The 21,163-nt window shown below is 60.9% G+C and overlaps 1 protein-coding gene across 1 annotated transcript in view; it reads right to left on the reverse strand.

Moving 5' to 3' along the window:
• The window catches only part of Mpped1 (metallophosphoesterase domain containing 1), a 60,279-nt gene that overhangs the window by 13,309 nt on the left and 25,807 nt on the right, over positions 1-21,163 (reverse strand). The window contains exon 3 of the mRNA XM_026394360.2: positions 8,552-8,777. Coding sequence (XP_026250145.1) covers positions 8,552-8,777 — 226 coding nt within the window. The remainder of the gene's footprint in view (positions 1-8,551; positions 8,778-21,163) is intronic.

Here is a 21,163-nt window from a genome sequence, read left to right on the forward strand (position 1 = left end):
CAGTGGGCAACAGCAGCCAGGTGAGTGGCACCCAGGAACGTCCTTTTTCATTCCTAATTAATCCCCCTCCCACGTGCAGAGCCATCCATCTTTTGTTTCCTGGACTCCGCAGCCGGGAGAAGCAGATGATTCGTTTCGAACATTAATCTCATGTGCAGAAGAGATGCTGTGGGCAGAGGGCCGTCTGGGAAGGAGGAGGAACAGCAGCGCCAGTCAGCGTCACCCACAGGTGCAAGGAAGGCCGGGACAGGAAGGGCACAAGAGAAGCTCTGTGCATGTGTGTGTGTGTGTGTGTGCGACACACGTGTGTGCAGGGCTCCCAGTCAGTGCAGGATGGCCACAGGCAGGCAGCCGCTGGCTGCTCAAGACGGGAGGGAAGGGGGACACCCCTAAAGTCACAGCGACTCCCAGACCCATGGCTCCATGTCCCTCCCTGTCGCACTTCTCACCCCCTTACACAAGAGGGACAGAGGCCCGGGAGGAACGCGTCACACCGGGGCAGGGATCCCGGAGCCCGAGCCCAGTCCTTCCTATGCTCTGCAGCCCAGCAGGGCCAGCGGTGGGCCTGGCGGGGCAGGGGAGGCCGGGGCAGCCCCGGCCGTGGGCCTGCCAGTCCACCTGCACCCAGCTGCACTCCTGCGGGGAGACCCCGGGGCGGAGATCCAGGCTGGGGGGTAGCTCCCGGGAGGCCAGCTGGGTCAGCTCCTGAGTGATGTGGACGGCGCAGCCCCAGCTGAAACCACCCAGAAACGAGGCACACCACGGATCCCTGTGGGGACCACAGCCTCGGGTCCAGAGAGGGGACCAAAGGCCATGCCGTGACAGGAGGGGTGGCCAGGTTGGCCCACGGCAAGTGGCCCTGCAACCTCTTCCATCAGGCTGCCCCAGAGGGCTTCAAGGCAAGGGTGGGTCCGAAAGAGCCATGACCATGCAGGGCAGGACCCTCTGCCACACACAGCAAGACCCAGGTCCCGCTCCTGCAGGGGCCCCCCACCAGGACCCCCACCAGGACCCCCCACCAGGACCCCCACCAGATATGCCCCACCGGGACCCTCACCAGGACCCCTCCCAGGACCCCTCCCACCAGGACTCCCACCAGGACTCCCACCAGGAACCCCACCAGGTGCCCCCCACCAGGACCCCCCACCAGGACCCCCAGGACCTCCACCAGGGACCCTCCCAGGGCCCCCAACCAGGAACCCCACCAGGAACCCCCCTACCAGGACCCCCCACCAGAGACCCCCCACCAGGGACCCCCACCAGGGACCCCCCCACACCAGGACCCCTACAGGGACCCCCCACCAGGACCCCCACTAGGACCCCCCATCAGGACCCCCACCAGGGACCCCCCACCAGGACCCCCACCAGATATCCCCCACCAGGACCCCCCACCAGGACCCCCACCAGGACCCCCACCAGATATCCCCCACCAGGACCCCCACCAGGACCCCCCACCAGGACCCCCACCAGGACCCCCACCTGGACTGTGTGCACCAGGAAGCCTTAGGCCAAGAAATTCACATGAAGTGGCCCCTGCAGAAGCACAGGGGCAGGGTGGCCGTCCACCTGGCTCACACCACAGGGCTTCTAGAAAAGGTGATGTCACCGGAGGCCTTGAAGCCAGGTGGACCATGGCCACAGGACAGGGCCAGGTGGGCAGAGCCGGCCTCTCCGGTCTCCTGTGAACAGGTGGCCTTGGCCAGTGGCAGCCAGGGCATCAGGGGCTGCCAGGACCAGGTGGGGTCTAGCCAGCCTGGAGCCTGGTCACCTGCCGTCCCCACCAGGAAGCAACTGCATTCTGATGAGTGGCATGAGAGGCAAGGAGGGCCTGGGGCGGTGACCCGTCTCGTGTCCTTTTCACAAAGTGAGAGGAGCGAGCCTCACGCTGGGCAGCCCCAGGGCCGGCCTTTCCCGCCCACCAGCTTGTCCACCTGTAAACCACCCCCATCGCCCCCCCCCACCTCTGGGGGTCCTGGGCAGCAGGATGGGAGCCCCCGTGTGCCGCTGGCCAGCCTCCTCGAGGCCTAAGGACAGGGGACATCTCTGCTGTGTTCTCACACGGGTCTGGCCCTGCTGTTTGGGGGACTGGTGCCCAAGGCTCTGGCTCCTGGGAGGTGCGGGAACCTGCTGGCTCCGGGGCCCCACCCCATGGAGGCACCAGGCCTCCCAGCCGAGAAGGAGGCCCGGACCAGCTCCGTCCAGCCGGCAGCCACTTCTCAAAGTTTATGCCTCAGCAGGTTTGGATCCCTCCTTTCAAAACACCAGAAGTAATTAGACCAGATGGACTCGCTGCCTGCCAACCTCACCCTCCCGCACTCCTTTTTTTTAAAATCAAGGCCGTTTTCAGTTAAATGAGAACAAAAATGCATCCAAAGTCCATAAATGAATACGGTGCAGACGGATTTTTTTAACACTGAGGGTTTTGTAACAGCTGAGCTCCTCCTCTCCTCCCGGGTGGGTTCCGGCTCCCTTCCCCTGAGCGGCTCCCGGGGAAGGCCCGACATCCAGGCTGTGCCCAAGGGACCAGAAAGAGAACCACTTCCTGAGCCCTACAGAGCCACGGTTCCGCGTTGTCCAACCAGGTGTGGAGACAGCCCAAGGCAGGCAGCAAGGGTCTGACCGAGGGGAGGGGAAGGGTCCGTGGACCTCGGCTGGGGTGGGGGGGAAGCCAGAGGCCGGCTTGAGAGAGGCCAGCACAGGAGGAGGAAGGACCCAATGGGCAAGGAGTTGGTGACGGGCCTGGGAGGAGGCCACAGAGAGTGTGGACACAGAAAAGCCAGGCCAGGCACTGACCCTCACAGAGGCCCCACAGCCGGGCCCCGTCCGCCCACCTGTTCGTTCATTCATCCATTTACTCATTCAACAAATGTTTATTGTGACAAGCCAGAGACTGTCCTGGGCACTCGGGTCAGGTCCAGAGAGATTCTATAAGGAAAAAAGAGGTTCAGGTGCCTGGCCTGGCGGGACCTCAGGGGTTCTGGGCGGGGACAGAGATGGAGAGAAATCACCTGTCTGTGACCTGACACGTGGTCCTGAGCCGGATGGACTAGCGGGGTGGGAGAGCGGCCCACAGTGGACCCCGAGCATAGAGAAGGTGAGCACAGAGCCGAGGACAGTTTCTCTACATGGTGACGGTCCAGGTGGTGTCACATGGAGAAGCCCAGGATGGGACCCCTACCTCACACTATCGACACCGTCACCCCGCCCAAGAGTGACGGGCAAAGCAACGAGGTTCGGGAGACAACCTAGAAACCCGTCCCCAGCTCAGGGGGGAGGTCTCAACAGGACACAGCGAGCCTCCACCAGAAGGGACACCGAGACGTCCACGACCCACCGTCAAGACGTCAGTTCACCTGACGCTGGGCGGGGGCAGGTGGCAGAGGAGGAAAGCCGTCCGCAGCATTCCTCCTGACCCAGGGCCCATGCTCATGCCAGAGGACACCAAGGACGGACAGCCCGGCGTTCCTGAAATGCACGAAAGACTCGCGAGCGTCACGGCAGGAAGTCAGGTGGCCAGCAAACACGACAGCATCACCTCCCGGGCCACCAGGAGGAGCAAAGCCACGGAGGCACCAGCACAGGCCACCCCGGGAAGGAGCATCTAAAGCCCCCAGAGCCAGTGTTGGCCAGGATGTAACGGACAGGTGTGCACACATCTGTGTGTGTGCATGTGTGTGCATGTGTGTGTGCATATGTGTGTGTGCATGTGTCTGTGTGAGTGTGCATGTGTGTGTGCATGTCTGCAGGTGTGCACACATCTGTGTGTGCATGTGTGTGCATGTGTGGGTGTGCATATGTGTGCGTGCATGTGTCTGTGTGCGTGTGCATGTGTGCGTGCATGTCTGCAGGTGTGCACACATCTGTGTGTGCATGTGTATGTGCGTGGGTGTGTATGTCTGTGTGTGTGTTTGCATGTGTGTGCATGTGTGCATGTCTATATGTGTGTGTGTGCATGTTTGCATGTGTGTGTGTGCGTGTGTGTGCGTGTGTGTGTGAACGGCACACAGACATCCAGGACTATGTACCTCTGTACCCTTAGAGACGTGTAAGAATGTTCGCAGCAATGGATTTATAACAGCTCCAAACCAGTGGTGGTTAGACTGAGAGACGGAGGAAGAAATTGCAATTCACTCATTTAATGAAACCTAAATGGCAGTAGGAAAAGAACCAATTACAAAAGCACATCACAATGTGGAAGGATCTTAAAAATATAAGCCCCCCCCCCAAAAAAAACCCCACAGACACCAAGTATCTCAAACTGTATGGATTCAGTTTGACGAAGTTGAAAGGTCAGGCGGATGAGGGTTGGCGGGAGTCTCTGTACCTAGACGGGGTTTTGCTGTGAACAAAACTGACCTAAAACACCAAATCTCATTCTTAAAAAACTGTAAAAGAAAACAGAAAACCAAAGTACGGCAGGCTCAGGACGGCCAGCGAGACACAACAGCCAGACACAGAGGACGTGAACCAAGATCAGATCACTTCTTAGCATGAGCGCGTCCCGAGCATGTCACGTGACACTCATGGAAAATGGCAGTCCCTTCGCCTCCCAGCAGTCCCTGCAGCCTGGGCTGGGTGACAGCACCCATCCCAGGGCCCCTGGACCCGTGGTCAGCACCGAGCTCAGGCCTGGCTGTGCGAGGCTTGGCCAGCCTGAGGCTCCTGGCCATGGGCCCCTCCCTCCCCTGGATGGCTGCACCACACATGGTCGGGGCCTTGCCCAGGCCAGGCACACGGTGGCCACGTGGGCCGCGTGGCCCCAGCAGGGGCCTGATGGGGAAGCAGGACCGCAGGTCGGCCTCGCCGTCAGCCAGGCCAGACTCTTGGTGGCCATGCCCACCACGCTGCGCCGCGAGTTGGCCCTTCCTGGCTTGTTCTGGAGAGTCCTGGACACTGAGGCCAGCCCTGAAGGACCCTGCCCCCAGCCCAGAAACTGTGGCATCCCAGGGGGCCGCAGCCGGAGGACCTGGGTCACCCCCAGCCAGCCCTGCTGCACACCTGGGGACGGGCAGCTGGTTGCTCATCCAAGCCCTGTCAGCTCTCCTCTGGGCTCCTGCCTGGGGCGGACAACCTGCCTCCCATGGCCCTCTGTGGCCCTGCTCTGCCTCCCAGGGCCACAAGGAACACGTCCACCCCTGGCCTGCCGGCCTGGCCACAGGTCACGTCTGCTCTGTTCATTCCCCCCGCCCCGCCCGGCCCCGCTGGCAAAACCATGCCCGTGAAGCTGGAGAGAACCTCTCCTGAGCTCCATGAGAGCCATGTGTCACAGGAGGGAAGAGGAGGGAAGGGCACACCTGACCCATGGAGGTCAGCTCTGCTGCCTGCTGCCTCCCGCCAGCTGCCCTGTATCTGGGCAGCCTGCACCAGGGGAGCTGGGTGCCCCCAGCCCAGACCTCCACAGGCAGCTGGAGAGGTGCACCCACTCGCCCACCCAGCACCAGGCAGAACCCGCAGCCGGCAGGACGCCTCCTCCAGAGAGAGTGGCTTCCGGCACCCGAGGGCCACCAGCAGCTGGGGTCCCTCCCACTGAGCAGCCCAGGAGGACAGCATCCACCACCACCTCACGGCCTCTCCCCCTTAGTGACCGCAAACCCGGCTCAGGGAGGCAGCCAGCCACGCCCCAGGCCCCAGCAGCCCCAGGAGCAGGATGTAGCCTGGAGGCAGAGGCCCGGGTCACTCGATGGCTGGTGGCTGGTTGTGGAAGGGCCCCTCGAGAGACAGAGCTCCCCTGGAGGATGTCAGTGACCCACCCCCACCACCCTCCGGCCCCCTATGGGTCTGGACAAGGCCACTTGGGAAGGACGGTCCCTGCAGCAAATAACCAGAATGAGGTCTCCATTCCTGCAGCAGGCACTGGGACAGGTGCTGGGCTCAGACGGGCCCGCGTGACACCCTACAATCACCTCTGGGGAGGCCACTGCACTCCCACTTTTCAGAGAAGGAGCTAAGCACAGAGAGGTGAGGTGACTCACCCACGGTCCCACAGCCCATAAGAGGTGGGGCTGAGATTCAAACTCAGGCAGTTTGGTGCTGAAGCCACGTTCTGAATCTACGCGGAATCAACTTAGAAGACAAGCGGCTTTGTGGGTAGGGTGGGTTGTAAACCCCAGGCCAAGAGATCCAGTCCCGACTCCTGCCAGGCCCGAGCCTCCTCTCACCCCCGGGCCCCACCCCACCCAGCCCTCCAGAGACCCTCCTGGAAGATCCCCCAGATCTTCCTGCCCAGCCAGACTATCAGGGCCTGGGCTCCCCGTTTCTCCTTGTCCTTGGGGGGTGAGAAGGTCACATCCCTGGGGGCCCATGAGGCCACGGGAGGGCCTCCAGCCTCCAGTCCCAGAGGGGCACCACGTGGCATCAGCCAGGGCCGTCCAGGGCTGCCCAGGTCACTGTGTCCACAGCAGCTGTCCCACACACAAGGCCCATGAGCCCAGGCGACCCTCGGCCACCCTGCCTGGGAGCTCCAGGGAGCCTTCCTGGTGACACCACACTTGAACACACACGTGATCTCTCCCCCGTGGAGACCACTGCCTCACCGTCCGCCCACCTGCAGAGCAGACGCCGGTCAACCCTCAGGGCCCAGGGCGGATTCTGGAGCCTTCAGTCAGGATCACAGAGACTGCTCAGAAACAGTCTTACCTTCACCCTCAGCACCATTGTCAGCATCATCACCATCATCGTCACCACTGTCGTTACCATCACCACCATCACCACCACTATCACCATCACCACATTGTCACCATCATCACCATCATCATCACCACCATCACCATCACCACCATCACCACCATCATCGCCATCATCACCATCACCACATTGTCACCATCATCACCATCATCATCACCACCATCACCATCATCACCATCACCACCATTGTCAGCATCATCACCATCATCGTCACCATCATCGTTACCATCACCACCATCACCATCATCACATCACCATCATCACCATCATCACCACCATTGTCACCATCACCACCATTGTCACCATCATCACCATCATCATCACCATCACCATCATCACCACTATCACCATCACCATCACCACCACCATCATCACCATCACCATCACCACCATCATCACCATCACCACCATCACCACCTTCATCATCACCATCACCATCATCACCATCACCACCATCATCACCATCACCATCATCACCATCATCACCACCATCACCACCATCACCATCACCATCACCATCATCACCACCATTGTTACCATCATCACCATCATCATCACCACCATCACCATCATCACCATCACCACCGTTGTCACCATCATCACCATCATCATCACCACCACCACCACCATCATCACCATCACCACCATTGTCACCATCATCACCATCATCACCATCACCATCATCACCATCACCATCACCACCATCATCACCATCACCATCATCACCACCATCACCACCATCATCACCATCACCATCATCATCACCATCACCACCATCATCACCATCACCACCATCACCACCATTGTCACCATCATCACCATCATCATCACCACCATCATCACCATCACCATCACCACCATCATCACCATCACCATCACCACCATCATCACCATCACTATCATCTCCATCACCATCATCACCATCGTCACCATCACCACCATAGTCACCATCACCACCATCACTGCTGTCACCACAATTGTAACCATCACCACCATCATCAATGCCACCTCCAACACCATCACCACCATCGTCACCATCACCACCATCACCATCACCACCATAGTCACCATCACCACCATAGTCACCATCACCACCATCACTGCTGTCACCACCATTGTAACCATCACCACCATCATCACCATCACCACGTAACCATCTGCACCTGGACCATGACTATGGTTCCCACCTCACCATCTCCATCGTCATCATGACAACCATCGCCATCCCATCACCAGGGTTTCGGTGAACACACCGACCATCACACAGGTCGGTCAGGACCGTCTCTCACCTTGACCACCACCTGGCCAGGTGAGCTCAGAGCAGAGCCCCGATCACTGTCCCCAGGCAGAGTCAGAGCCCACATGGGCCGGTTTTGTAAACAGCTGCCCTCCCTGCACAGTACACCAGGATTCTGGCCACCAGGAAGACTCCGACTGCGCTCCTCCTGTCTGCGCCTTTGTGCAGGAGACCCGGGGAGAAAGACTCCAGGGCTGTGCGCCCGAGGTTGAAAGCAGGCCTCTGGAGACAGACTGTTTGGGCTTCATCCAGTCCGCCTCTTCCTAGCTGTGTGACCTCGGGCAAGGCCCCTACCCTCTCTGTGCCTCAGTTTCCCTGTTTATGAAGTGGAGATGATAGCAACATGCTGTCCTGTGAGAAATATACAGCACACAGGGTAGAGCTGATGTCGCCCTTCCAGGTTACATGTGGGGAAAACGAGGCCCAAGGGTGGCAGGAACCTGCCTAGGGTCACACAGGACGAAGGGAAGAGATTCAGAGCTCCCTGCGGCTCCCACCCCCATGTCCCGGCTCTCAGCCTCAGCTCTGGACTCCCAGCACCCTGAGGCCGGGGTGGCCGGGCGCACTCACCACGGGGAGCCGTAGATGCGGAAGCCCCGCACGGTGACCTCGGCATCCTGCAGGTAGATGCAGTTGGTCAGCAGCGACTGCACGTTCTCGTAGTTCTCGGGCTTCAGCTTGGACACGGACGGGAAGTAGTAGAAGTCCTGTTTGATGAGGTCGGCCATGAACTCCTGGTCGAAGGTCAGCTCGTGGTTGCCGGCCACCACCACCTTGTACTCGTAGGGCAGGCTGCCTGCGGGGGACACAGCCATACGCTGGAGGCAGGGAGGCTGGGGAGTGGCCAGAGCCCCCACCACGGGTCCCCGACCATGGGTCCCCAAAAGAAGGGCAGTCGCCCCAGCACTGTCCCCAGGGCCCTGTCTGCCAGGCCTCAGCTAGCCGTCAGCTCGAGACCCGGTGAGCAGCTCCCCCCGCCTCTGAGCGGAGGATGCCCGGCCTCGTCCTGGGGACTGCTCTCCCTCCGGGTCTTGGCTCCCACTGGAAGGTGACGGTACCCTGTGCTCTAGCCCCAGCTGTCACCAGCTTCCCCCGCCCAGACTCCCGGCTTCCACGTCCCAGCAAGACCCAACCCAGTTCAACCTCCGGACACGCCCAGGGACAGATACAGGCCCGCCTGACCCCAGCGAGGCCTTTGACTCCAGACCAAGGCGAAACGTCCCTGAAGACCACACCTTCAACTAGCAGCGAGCCGCTCTGCCCTGGGCAGAGCCCTGGGCGGCTCTCTGGGGTGCTTCCCCGTCCTCCTCTGAGGCCCCCAAGCAGGGGAGCGCAGCCTCGGGGTGCCTGGGCCGTGGACAGCCCCCACCAGGCTGGCCCTGACAGCCCAGCTCCCCCAGGCCGGTAGCCTCGGGAGGCACCCGGAGCCACCTGCCCCACCTGGGCCCTCACCGCCCCGGCCTCGCGGCTGGGTTCCCACCGAGGTGGAGGGAGCGGCAGTGGACCTGGGCTTGGGTCAAAGTGAAGCGGATGGTGACGCGGAGGCCCAGCTCCTCCCTGCAGCCCCCGGGGGGGGGGGGGGCAGGCAAGGGCGTGAGGACAGGGAGGGCGGGATCCCAGACCCTCTCACCCAGAGGTGACCTGCGGTTGGACAGAACACCTGGACGAATCTGGTTCTGGTAGGGACACCACACTTCACTGCCACATCTGCCCCCGTGAGCAAGGCCCTTCTGTCCCCAACACTCCTGTCTCCAAAGCTTCAGTATCAACGAGAGGCCAGACCTGCCCCAGAAGGTTCCCAGAGTGTACACATGAACCCCACCACATGCCAGGCACTGGCCAGGCTCTGGCTCTTCGCTGCGGTGTGGATAGGAAGCGGAGGTCGGAGGCTGGAGCGGTGGTGGAGGCTGGAGGGGTGGTGGAGGCTGGGAGGCTGGAGGGGTGGTGGAGGCTGGGAGGCTGGAGGGGTGGTGGAGGCACAGGGAGGAGCGGCAGCTGCCCTCAGGTGCTGCTGAGCCCTGAGCGCTTCCTCCCGCTCAGCCCATCCTGAGGCCCAAGGGCTGGCTCCCTCCTGGAGGAGCAGGGCCCACAGAATGCTGGGGGGGGGGGTCTCGGGCCCCTCAGGAAGGCCACCTGAGCCGCTGCAGAGCCACACTTCACAGGGTGTCCTCTGCGTTCCTGGGCGGCTGTGACCTCCACAAAACCCGCTGATCTGAGTTCAGTCCCGCCTCCCTCTCAACTGGGAAGTCACTTAACCTCTCTGAACACGGACGTCCCCTGCCATACGGTGGGTGTGCTGGTGACCCCCCAGGCTAAGGACCTCCCCTGGCCCCCAGGACCCCGTGTCTCCCTGAGGCTCCCTTCACCCACCCCCTCCTGGGGGAACCAGCAGTCCAGGGGCCTAGAGGCTCTGCTGCCCTTGACCGGGAACACACGGTCACACACGGTCACACAGCTCTCTGCCATGTGACCGTCCCTCAAGAACAGATCCCAGGAGCCTCTGCTGATTCCTGGGGACGGTCAGTCCCCCTGGAGACTGAGCCCCGGTCCAGTGCCTGACTCAAAGACGTGCAGTGAGACGTGGTCAGCGTCAGTGTCCTAGGAAGAAGCCCAGGAAGGGCAGCTGAGGCTTCCTGCCCCCCGGGGCCACGGCCACAGAAGGGAAGCGTCCAGAAGCCAGTTACGAACTTCACACCCGCCCAGTTGGGACCCGGAAATCTGTCCAGCCACGTGGCCTAGAGCCAGGGGACTCAGCTGCTGGAGGACATCCTGATGCCCAGCCTGGCCCCGGGGTGGGTCAGTTGGTGGGCAGGGGACAAGAGGCAAGCGGCTGCAAAACAGGCAGAGGCCACCGGACCCTCTCTGACCGTCACCCCAGACTTCTCAGCAGACCCATGCTCGTCATCCCTGGGAGGCCGTGAGGAGGGGACGGGCCACGGGCTCCTGGGTCCCAGACCCAGCCCCACCACTGCCGCTCGGCCACCTTGGCCCCGGGCTTCTGTTCCTCTGTAACTGGGAGCAGTGACGCCCGCCCACGGGGCACCTCTGGTGATGGAGAAGACACCGAGCGGAATCGCACACACCTTCACGGTCAGCACGGCCCGACCGTGACGGGGCCAGAAGCCCCGGGCCACACCTGCCTGGACACATTCTGTTGGCCACCATGTCCGCTTGGTAACTGAATTTGTCGCCAGCATTAAAACTTTGAGAGATTCCCAATAAAACCTCCTTCTGTTTGTCTAAAATCAAATAAATAAAATTCAACGTCAGGCGATGCTGGCCATTCGGGGAGTGCCGCCTCCGCCACCCCCAGCCTTAGACGGAGGCAAACGTCCAGTTGGCCCCAGTCCCCACCTGTCCCTACCACCCACACCGAGTCTGTTGAACTCACTTCAAGGTGCTGCCCCCCTCCAGTGGGTTTCTGGCCCCTGCCACAGTCCCCGGAGATAGGAGGGGACAGAACTGGCCCAGGGTGCTTCCCAGCGGGAAGGGGGACGGGCCATCCTCTCTCCTGCTTGTCAGGGCCACTGTCCTCAGCTGCAGAGTGGACGTAGTAGAATAACCAGGCAGGTTCTGAGGGGAGGAGGTCTCCGGCCTCCAGCAGGCCGGCTGCCCCACGCGGGGCCTGAGCCCACGCAGCCCGTCCCTCCCCTCCAGAGGCCACCTTGTGGAGCTTCACGGTGGTGCTGCTGGTGGCTTCATTCACCAGCTGGGACCTGCTGGGGACAGTGGGTGACACAGAAACACCTGTTCCCGTGCCATGGAGCTCTCCTGCTGGGGGTGCAGCCGGCTGCTCAGCACCCGGCCAGGCCCGAGGACAGTGGCCAGAGGCCAGGGAACCCGCCCGGGGCCCATGGGGTGCAGTGGCGCAGTGTGACACTGGACATGGGTCCAGCTCCCCCACACCTCGGGGTCAGTGACTGGGACTTCTTGGAGGCCACCAGACCACAGAGTCAGCCTGGGGACACACTGCGGCCAGGAGGCAGGAGCAGCCCTGGCTGGGGTGGACGGAGCAGCCGCCGCCCACCGCCTCCAGCTGCTCCACCCGTTTCCACCTCACATCACCCACCAAGCCCCCCGAGCACCACCCCACGGGGGGCCGGAGCCCCACTAATGTTCTTATGTCACGTCTCTGACTGGGGGTGTTACTTGAGCAATTCGCAGATTACTCCAACTCACGGCTCCATTTATTCCTGAGCTCCTGGCTCCTGGGGCTGGGGTGTGCGGGCAGCTGGCAGGTCCCCAGCTCCTCCCGCCTCGGAAGAGGGGAAGGAGGCTTCCCCAACCACGGAGAGGAGAGGGTGGGGGACCAGGCCAGGCAGGGTGGGGACATGCACCAAGCCAGGCACCAGCAGGAGCCGAGATTTCCTGGGGGACAGCATCAAACCCTGCCTGGTCTCTCCAACAAGGTGGACACCGAGGCTTAGAGGCACGGGGACGTCCAACAGGAACACGGAAGCCTCCGGCACCAGCTCCCTGAGCTGAGACTAGCCACAAGTCCTTCTGTCTGTCTGGGATTCACTCGACCTTGGCAACTCACCACCTGCACGTGACCTCTGCAGACACTCAAGGATTACTGTCCCCATTTTACACCTTGGGAAAGCTGCTTAAGGTCACATGGATCAATAACAAAGTGATCGGCAGTCATGAAGGGTGATGGTCATTGGACAGACCCTGTGGCAGCATCTGAGGTGCCTCTGAACCATCACACCACCCTGCTTCTCAGTGGAAGGAAGGATGGATGGATAGGTGGGTGGCTGGGTGGCTGGGTGGATGGACGGGTGGGTGGCTAGATGGGTGGGTGGGTGAGTAAGTGGATGGATAGGTGGGTGGAAGGATAGGTGGGTAGCTGGGTGGCTGGGTGGGTAGGTGGCTAGATGGATGAATGGGTGGGTAGGTATCAATGGGTAGGTGGATGGATGGGTGGGTGGGTGACTGGGTGGGTGGCTGGCTGGGTGGGTGGCTGGCTGAGTGGCTGGGTGGCTGGGTTGCTGGGTAGCTTGGTGGGTGGCCAGGTGGGTGGCTGGGTGGCTGAGTGGCTGGGTGGGTGGATGGATGGCTGGGTGGCTGGGTGAGTGGCTGGGTGGGTGGGTAGGTGGCTGGGTGGGTGGGTGGATGGCTGGGTTGCTGGGTAGCTTGGTGGGTGGCCAGGTGGGTGGCTGGATGGCTGGGTGGCTGGGTGGCTGGATGGCTGGGTGGCTGGCTGGGTGGCTGGGTGGCTGGATGGCTGGGTTTCTGGGTGGGTGGCTGGGTGGCTGGGTGGGTGGCAGGTGGCGGGGTGGGTATGTGGGTACATTTATCAATCCACCCACCCTGAGTCAACCCCCACAGCCTCCTCTATCCAACTGGCCTCTGTCTCCCTAGATTCCTCCCTTTTCTGCAAATTGTTTCCCGCTGCCCCGGTACGATGTGGTCCTCAGACTCACCTCCTGGTCCACAGCCCTGATGGTTCCCTCGGGGTCTTCTTGATGGGGCCTGCTCCCTTGCAGGTGGCCGAGAGGTGACTGGCCACTGTGGAGGGGCGACGGCCCTCCCCTGCTCTCAGCTGCTCCCTCTGTGGCCACGGCCTGTGGCGGCCCTGGTCTCCAGCCCTCCTGACCTGAGAGGGACCACCACTGCGGCCTGTCCTGCTCAGCCTCGCCGTCCCCTCTGCCTGGCCACGGGGCCTGCACACAAGGACACTGATGCCATTCCCTGGGCCCTTGGCTATGCTGTCCACCCCTGGGGCAGCAGACACAGGTGACACCCAGGGGAACCTCCTGGTGCCCAGATGGGAGGCGCTGAGTGCCCGCGAGGGGCTGCTCTCTGGGTGGTGTGGGGTCCCACAGCATCATCCTGGAGACCAGAACCTGGAGACCACCCTGTGGACCACGCAGGGCAAGTGCAGGAAGCCACAAGAGGTGGCCTGTCCGAGGGACCCGGCTGGGCTCAGGGACAGCAGCTCGAGGAGGGGGTGGCTGTGCCAACTCAGTGAGGCAGGCGGAGCACATGGGCCCAATGCCCTTCTCCCCACCTGACCTCACAGACTCCAGGGACGCCAAGGCTCCACTAGCCTGACTCGAACGCGCTCCCCGCTGGGCACTCACCTTCCCCCCTGAAGCTGGGCCTGGCTGTAAAAGCCGCAGCCCTGGTCAGCTCTTCACAGCACTGACTGGACACGAGCTTGTTCCAGGCCCCGGTCAAGACTCCACCAGGGGCCTGACGGTGAATAGGACACAGTCTGGAGACCTAATCTATGCTACCTACTGGATAGAGGAGAAAAGGGAAGCTCAGAGAGGGGTAGAGAGTTGCCCAAGGTCACACAGTGAGACAGTGGAGACCTGGGACTCAAACCTGGCTCCTGACTCAGGGGCACCTGAACAATGGCCCCACCAGCCTCTGCTGGGAGAGACCCAGTGACTAGTAGTTGGGGACTAGAAGGAGATGAGGTCATTCAGGAAGAATGGGGCAGTGACCTGAGGGACAGGTAGACCCTGCAACGGGAGGCATCCCAAGTGGGCCTTGCTGGGCAGCTCGAACGCTGATCTCCCAGCCTCTGACGGGCAGCAGGTCCTCGACCTCTAAACCCACCCAGCGCTGCTTGCTTTTCAGAACTGGCGGACACGGCTGTACACTTGGGTTCCCCATGATGATGCCCGGATCATTGCCCAGAGCTTTCCTTTCTTCTCAGCCGTATTCTTCAAATCCTGCCATTTACCAGCCACGGGTTTCTTGGGGGTAAAGAGACCATTAATCAGCCGAGCCCCGGGGCAGGACAGCCCTGCTCTCTTAGCTCCTCATCTGCCCTAAACATCCAAGGAAATGTGCGCCCACTCCTAGATTCCTCAGGGCGGCCCACGTGGCGGGTGCACAGGGCCCAAAGAGGGACGCCGACAGAAGTCTCTGCTGCTGTGCTCCTGAAAGGAATCTTCTCCAAGAGGAAACCATTCTTCACTGTAAGTACCTCCCCAGCCCACTTCACAGGAAGTGCTGCCTCCAAACTGCACAATCTGTGACATTCGGGAAGATATGTGTGAGCCCGGCACCGTCTGTGGCATTCCCAGAGAGGCGTCTGAGCCCAGCAGGATGTTCCCGCGCTCTAACTGCAGTGACAATCAGGAAAATGCCCACTTATGGCTCCTTCCGCCCATCCCACCTCGCAGAACACAGGAGGGGGGTGGAATAAAGAGCCGTGTGAGAATCTCTGATTGCATCTTCGGCACGTCTTTGACAGTCCTGTGTTTAAACACTCGCCCGCGTCTGGGAGGCAGGCCTCTCGGTACGGCACCCAGTCCAGGACAGCCCAGAGCGGAGAAGCTCCCACAGTCAGCTGCAGACCACAGTGGGGTCTCTGCAGCTTGGACACGTGGACACCAGCACACGGCCAAGCACACACGGAGGACATGGCCAGGGGTGCAAGGAGAAAGGGAAATCTGTGCACGACCCCAACAGGCGGGCGAGCAGTGGAGCAGGACACTGGGCCAGCGCCAGGCTGCGGCTCCGGAAGACGTGGCTGGGCTGGGCCGGCACAAGTTGGGTTCTGCTGCCCTGCAGGGGCTCCCTGTGCCGAGCACCGTGATCAGCTTCTGGATACTCGGCAAGCGAGGTCACTGACCTGATTGCACAGCCAAGTGGCCAGGGCCAGGTGTGGAGCCCAGGTCCCTCTCCACCTCCCACTGGCTGGGAGCCGTCGCTCCAGAGCCTCGGTGCCCTCATCTGTAAGATGGAATGCTCCAGGCTCCTCGCAGGCTCCCCTGACGGCCAGCTGGGCAGACACTCCCAGGGCTGGGTTGTGCCCATGCCAAGACTTGTTTCAGGCTCAGACACGGATCAGCTGTGCTCACAGTTCCCTACAGGCGGGAGGCACCCTGGGTGCGGGGCCACTCGGGGAGGTCAGGAGGCAGAGGGGAGGGGGCGCGGTTTCCTAGGGAAGAGACAGGCCAGCAGGTGAACTGGCTTGGGCTGCTGTGTCTGAGCCACTCTGGTGGCCTCTGGGGCACAGGGTTATTGCTGACTGACACGTTGGGGTCATCAGGGCAGGTGGAGAGTGGCCCTCGCTGAGAGCCCATGAGGCGGTGGCTGGGGGCAGGGCCTGGGGACAGGTTGGTTTGCACGTCAAGACGCATTCAAGGTGAGTGATTTGCCACCTCTCAGAAGTGGCTGACCTGGCAGGGGCAATCCCTCCAGGGTCAACGAGACCCCGAGGTGTCAAAGCGCTAGAGCACAGAAAAGACAAAGGCTCACTGACCCTCCGGACATCAGCCAGGTCTTGGCATTCCAGGGATGTTTGCAGAATCTAATGCTGAAATCTACAGGGAAGCCCAGGCCTGGGAGCAGGAGCAGGAGGAGAGTGAGGCTCAAAGGCCGGGCCACTGCCCAGGGCACACCTGCTCCCCGTGGGCCTCACCCAGCTGCAGCAGGCCCTGCGGCCCTCCCCAGCCCCTGCGGGAGACGCCTGGATCCGGCCCCCGACATCGGTGCCCATATTGAACAGGCAAACACGGGTTTTCTTCTGTTCCATCCTAATAGCCAAAATGTTTAACTTTCAAACATTTGCTTTTCCTGGGAAATGTTTAAAAACAGGGACATTCAGTCCTCATCGTCTTCAACGGCTGTTTCCATTGCTGCCACCGAGCACAGATGACTTCAGGCTAAAGGGACGGCTGAAAGTCTCCTGTTTCCCCCAAACACAAGACCGCCTGTGGGCAGAACTCCAGGGGCCTCCTGGAAGTCCCGAGAAGGCAGAACGTACATGCCCCACGAGGTCCCTGGACGGCCCCTGGTGGCCCTGAAGGGCCTGGCTGGTAACCATGCGCCTCGTGCACTCAGAGCCTGAGGCTGCAGCGCCCCCTGTCTGCGCTCTGCCCTCCTCCCTACCGACCTCGGCCCTCGGCCTGGGGCCTCCTGACATGGGCTTAGCTGCTCTGGGCTCTGGGCTCCCCTCCTGCCCCTACTTTTTAGTCAACTCCACTGGCCAAGTGTGGCCTCCTCCAAGGTGCCTCCCACGAGTACCCCTCCCTGCCGCCCTGGCAGGAGGACGGGGCTCCTTCAGGGAATCAGTCCCTGGATTCCTCTCCCCACCCCCAGCACAAGGCAGGCACTCGCCACGTGTCCCCGAATGCACAAGACAGTGTCCCCTGCAAAAGATGACGAGAGCTAGAGAGGACAAATGACCGGCAAAGGTCTCCTAAGCAGTGGGCCCCGGGGTGTCTGGGAAGGCCAATTGACTGGCAGCTGCCAAGGTTCAGGACATTCAGGCCCAGGCTGCGGAGCTGGCACTACCCAGCCATGGCCAGGGCAGCGGCACCTGGACTGGGAATCAGAGGTGGCTCTTGTCAGTCGGGAGGCAGGTGCCACCCCGCACTGGGCACCCACGAAGGGCCTTTGCCCTCCCGAGGCCTCTTTCCCCCTCCACCCACCGAGAGGTAAACGAACACCCCAACCCTCAAGAGCGCCCCCAGGGTCTGAGACCCTCCGTCTGATGGGGTCAGATGGAGGGACATAAGTGAACCTCCACAGGACGGACGCTGTGCGCCCGCGCTGGAGTCGCTGACATCCCCGATGTTAATGAAAAGGCCTGGCCTCCCCGGGCAGAGGTCTGGAGCTGAGATGAATGAGCAGAGAACTCTGCGACCAAAGTCCCAGGTGGGAGCGGGCAGCAGGGGCTGCCGGGGCAGTCTGAGCTGTGACCAGAGCCCTGGGGGCACTGCATATGAAGAGGGCTAGGGCCAGACAGGACCCTGCCCCCAAGTGCCCACTAGTGACCTTGCCCTCCATCACCACCCCCCAGCAAAGGAGGCACACTCTCAGGTGGGGGGAACGAGACTCCAAAGAGCCCCTTTGGGGAGCATCAGGCCTGAGGGAGGATGGGCGGGGAGGCCAGGGTGAGCCTCGGCAGGACGGAGTAAGAACACACACAGTGACCAGGAGGCCCAGCTCCCTCCCCACTCAGCTCTCAAACCTGGAGCCTGCGGGACCGGGAAGTGGGACAAACAGGCCCAGGAGAAAGTCCTGCAGGCACCCGAGGCTCCCCAAAGACACCGCCAGGTCCCCGTGTTGCATGCCCCTCCCACCCCACCACACACACACACTCACACACTCTCACATGCTCACATTCACACACTCACACACTCACACATTCACATTCACACACTCATGCACTCTCACACACACACAAGGTCACACACTCACACACATTCATACACTCATGTACTCTCAACTCTCACACTGTCACACACACTCACACTCACACACACTCATGCACACACTCACACATTTGCACTCTTACTTGCACTCACATACTCTCACACTCTCATATACTCACACACTCTCACACACAGTACACACACTCACACTCTCTCACACTTGCACACTCACACACTTGCACACACTTGTGCACACACTCTCTCACACACTTGCACTCTCACTTGCACTCACGCTCACACTCTCACATACACACTCACACACTCACACACACATACCACTGATCAGCCGCTGTCAGAAGTCCAGTTCTTACACACACACACACACACACCCAGGTCAGCATGTCCCTGAGAAGGAACCCAAACTGCAAACAGAGGCAGAGGCCAGACCCAACAGAAGACAGGAAAGGGGAGGAGGGGGCAGGAAAGGAACCCTGGTAACTGACACCCTCGGGAGATAAGAGAGGACGGCATCCAGAAAAGGCTGGCAGGGCACTTCTGCAGAGGGGAGAACAGCATCGCAGGGTTTTTTTAAATTTAGCTAAAGATGAGGAAGAGGAAGTTGGAGGCGTCTCCCGGGAACTAAGACCATCAAGTGCAAAGCAGGCGAGTCAAACCAGAGGTCCCACAGCCGAGCACCACACCTATAAGCAGAAGTCAGAGGACGGGGAATGAAACTGAGCTAATGCCCTACAACGAAGGACAGAATTTACTTCGCTAAAAGGGTGGCCTGAGTGACCAGAAAAATGAATGAAAAAAGACCCTTGAGCAAGGCACTCTGTCCAGGAACACAACAGGTCACATACCAAGGACGAGGACTCCCAACCCAGGGGCCTCCTCCAATGTGACCCTGGAAGGTAAGAGATGACACAGCAAGGCTTTCCACATTCTAGGGGATGAGTCGCAGCCCAGAATTCCACACCTGGACACTATCCATTGAGATGGAGGACAGAAGAGAGAATTTTCTTGACCTTCGAGTTGCCAACTGCGGAGATCTCCTGCTCTTCTCAGAAAGCTGCTGAGGATGCGTTCCACCAAGGCCGGGGTGAGCCTCGGCCAAGGAAGCCCTGGGTTCCAGAACCAGCGCCTCCAAGACAGACAGAAGGGACGGAAGGAAGGGACGGGAAATCTCTGGGCGGCCTGGGACAGGCCTGGGACCCATCAGCTCAGAAGGTGCAGGGCCCGAGGCCCCAGGAGGTGAGCCTCCAAGAGAAAGGGTTGACAGGTGACCTGAGCGTCTCACCCCACGGCCAAAGGGCACTTAAAGTTCCATAGGAGACTCGGGTGAGCCCTGGCAGGTGCACACAGGAACGAGCAAATCATCCCATGAATATTCAACCAAAAACGGAGATAAGACTGTATTAGACAGACAGGAGAAAGGACGGACAGACGTGGGGAGGCCGAGCCTCTGGATCTTCATTTTTCATTTTAAGAAATTTAAAAGCAATGTCTAAAGCTGGAAAACAAACAAAACATCTCAACAGAAGCCAGTCCAAGAGCTGGGCCGGGCGGACGTCGGGGATGGGGGAGGGCAAGGGCAGGGCCCACCTCACCACAGCCTGGAGCCCCCGGTGACCTAGTGTGCACGCGTCACCTGAAGGCAAACAAAAGTTTAAATAAGTAAAAGGCCCAGGGGAGCCAGGTGCTCCTCATCCACCTTCCCACTCGGCCCAGGGACAGCCGTGTCCCTCGATGGCTCCGCTTGTTGTTCAAAACCTAGAACCAAAGCAAACTGTGTCCCCGTCACACTGACGGGAGACAGAAGCAGCAGGAGGCCCGAGGGCAGCTGCTGTGCCAGGTGAGGGCGCGAGGCTCATGAGGGCGCGAGGCTGAGAGCCTCCAGCACGGAGCCCAGAGGCAGGGGCAGCTCGGCCGCTCCTCACCTGGGCAGGTGAGCGACTGCCCACACCACCTGCCAAGAGTGAGATGCACCCCACACACCAATTCCTAACCCCACGAAGGGGCAGCACCGTGTGGCCGGTGAGGCGGTCGGCCTCGGGAGCTCACTCACATCTGGCAGGAAGGGAGGTGGGAGGCTGCGCCCAGATCCCACCAGAGCTGAAGCCCTTGGCTTCCTCCTCTCTCCACAAACACCTAGACATGGCAGAGCCTCGGGTCTTTCCACCAAACGGTCTTCAAAAGGAGAGCGGCGTGGCTTCCATCTGAGCCTTCCCACTGGCTCCCGTGGTGCGGACACCTGGAGCTGCTGTACCCGAGAGCAACCGAGACGCACTTGGAGAACGAAGGCGTGACCACCTTTGCCCACACTCCTCCCTGGCAAAACGGTCAAGAGCGGCTGTGTTAGGGTTCTGGAAATTAACCAGAGGCTTGTACCGGTCCAAGGGGCACAAAGACAGGAGGCTCTGCGGCCTCCTGACCTGCTCCGTCCCAGCCTCCGCCCCAGCCTCCGCCCTCCATCTCTGTAGCAGCCTCAGAGCCACAGGAGCTGGGGAACCAGCATCCTAGCACCACTGAGGTCAAAATGGGTTTGGGACACTCCAGGAAGTCCCGTCACTGAAGAACGGCCACTGTTTGACTTGTGGTCCTGGGCTTGGGGACTGTTGACCGGATGCAGCGCTCTCGGCGCACAGAGCCTGGGCGCAGCAGCAGTCTAACGCCACAACCCCCAGGGCGCAATGCCACCGGGGGCAAAGAAAACGCCTTCCTAAGACACCAGAGGGTTAACTGTCCACAGGGGATCCTAAGGATCAGGCCCTGATCCCTCACCCCGGCTGACCTCGATGCTCACTCTGTGTGTGCAAGAAGGAAAGGGCTGGTGCATCGAGGGTCTGGCACAACACAACATGTGCAGCCTCCAGCAAGGGGCAGCAGACTCACCAGTGCAGGATGTATAAGGAGATCTCTGTCCAGTCCTCGCTACCAACTGAGCTAGCCAAGAAGTGACCACACATGACAAAGAACACACACTACAGAACTGGTCCAGGAAGGTCACTAAACAAATGACAATAACAATCAACCTTGGTGCGGGGACGTGGGGGGT

The sequence above is a fragment of the Urocitellus parryii genome, chromosome 5, assembly GCF_045843805.1.
Source record: "Urocitellus parryii isolate mUroPar1 chromosome 5, mUroPar1.hap1, whole genome shotgun sequence".
Lineage (NCBI taxonomy): Eukaryota > Metazoa > Chordata > Mammalia > Rodentia > Sciuridae > Urocitellus > Urocitellus parryii.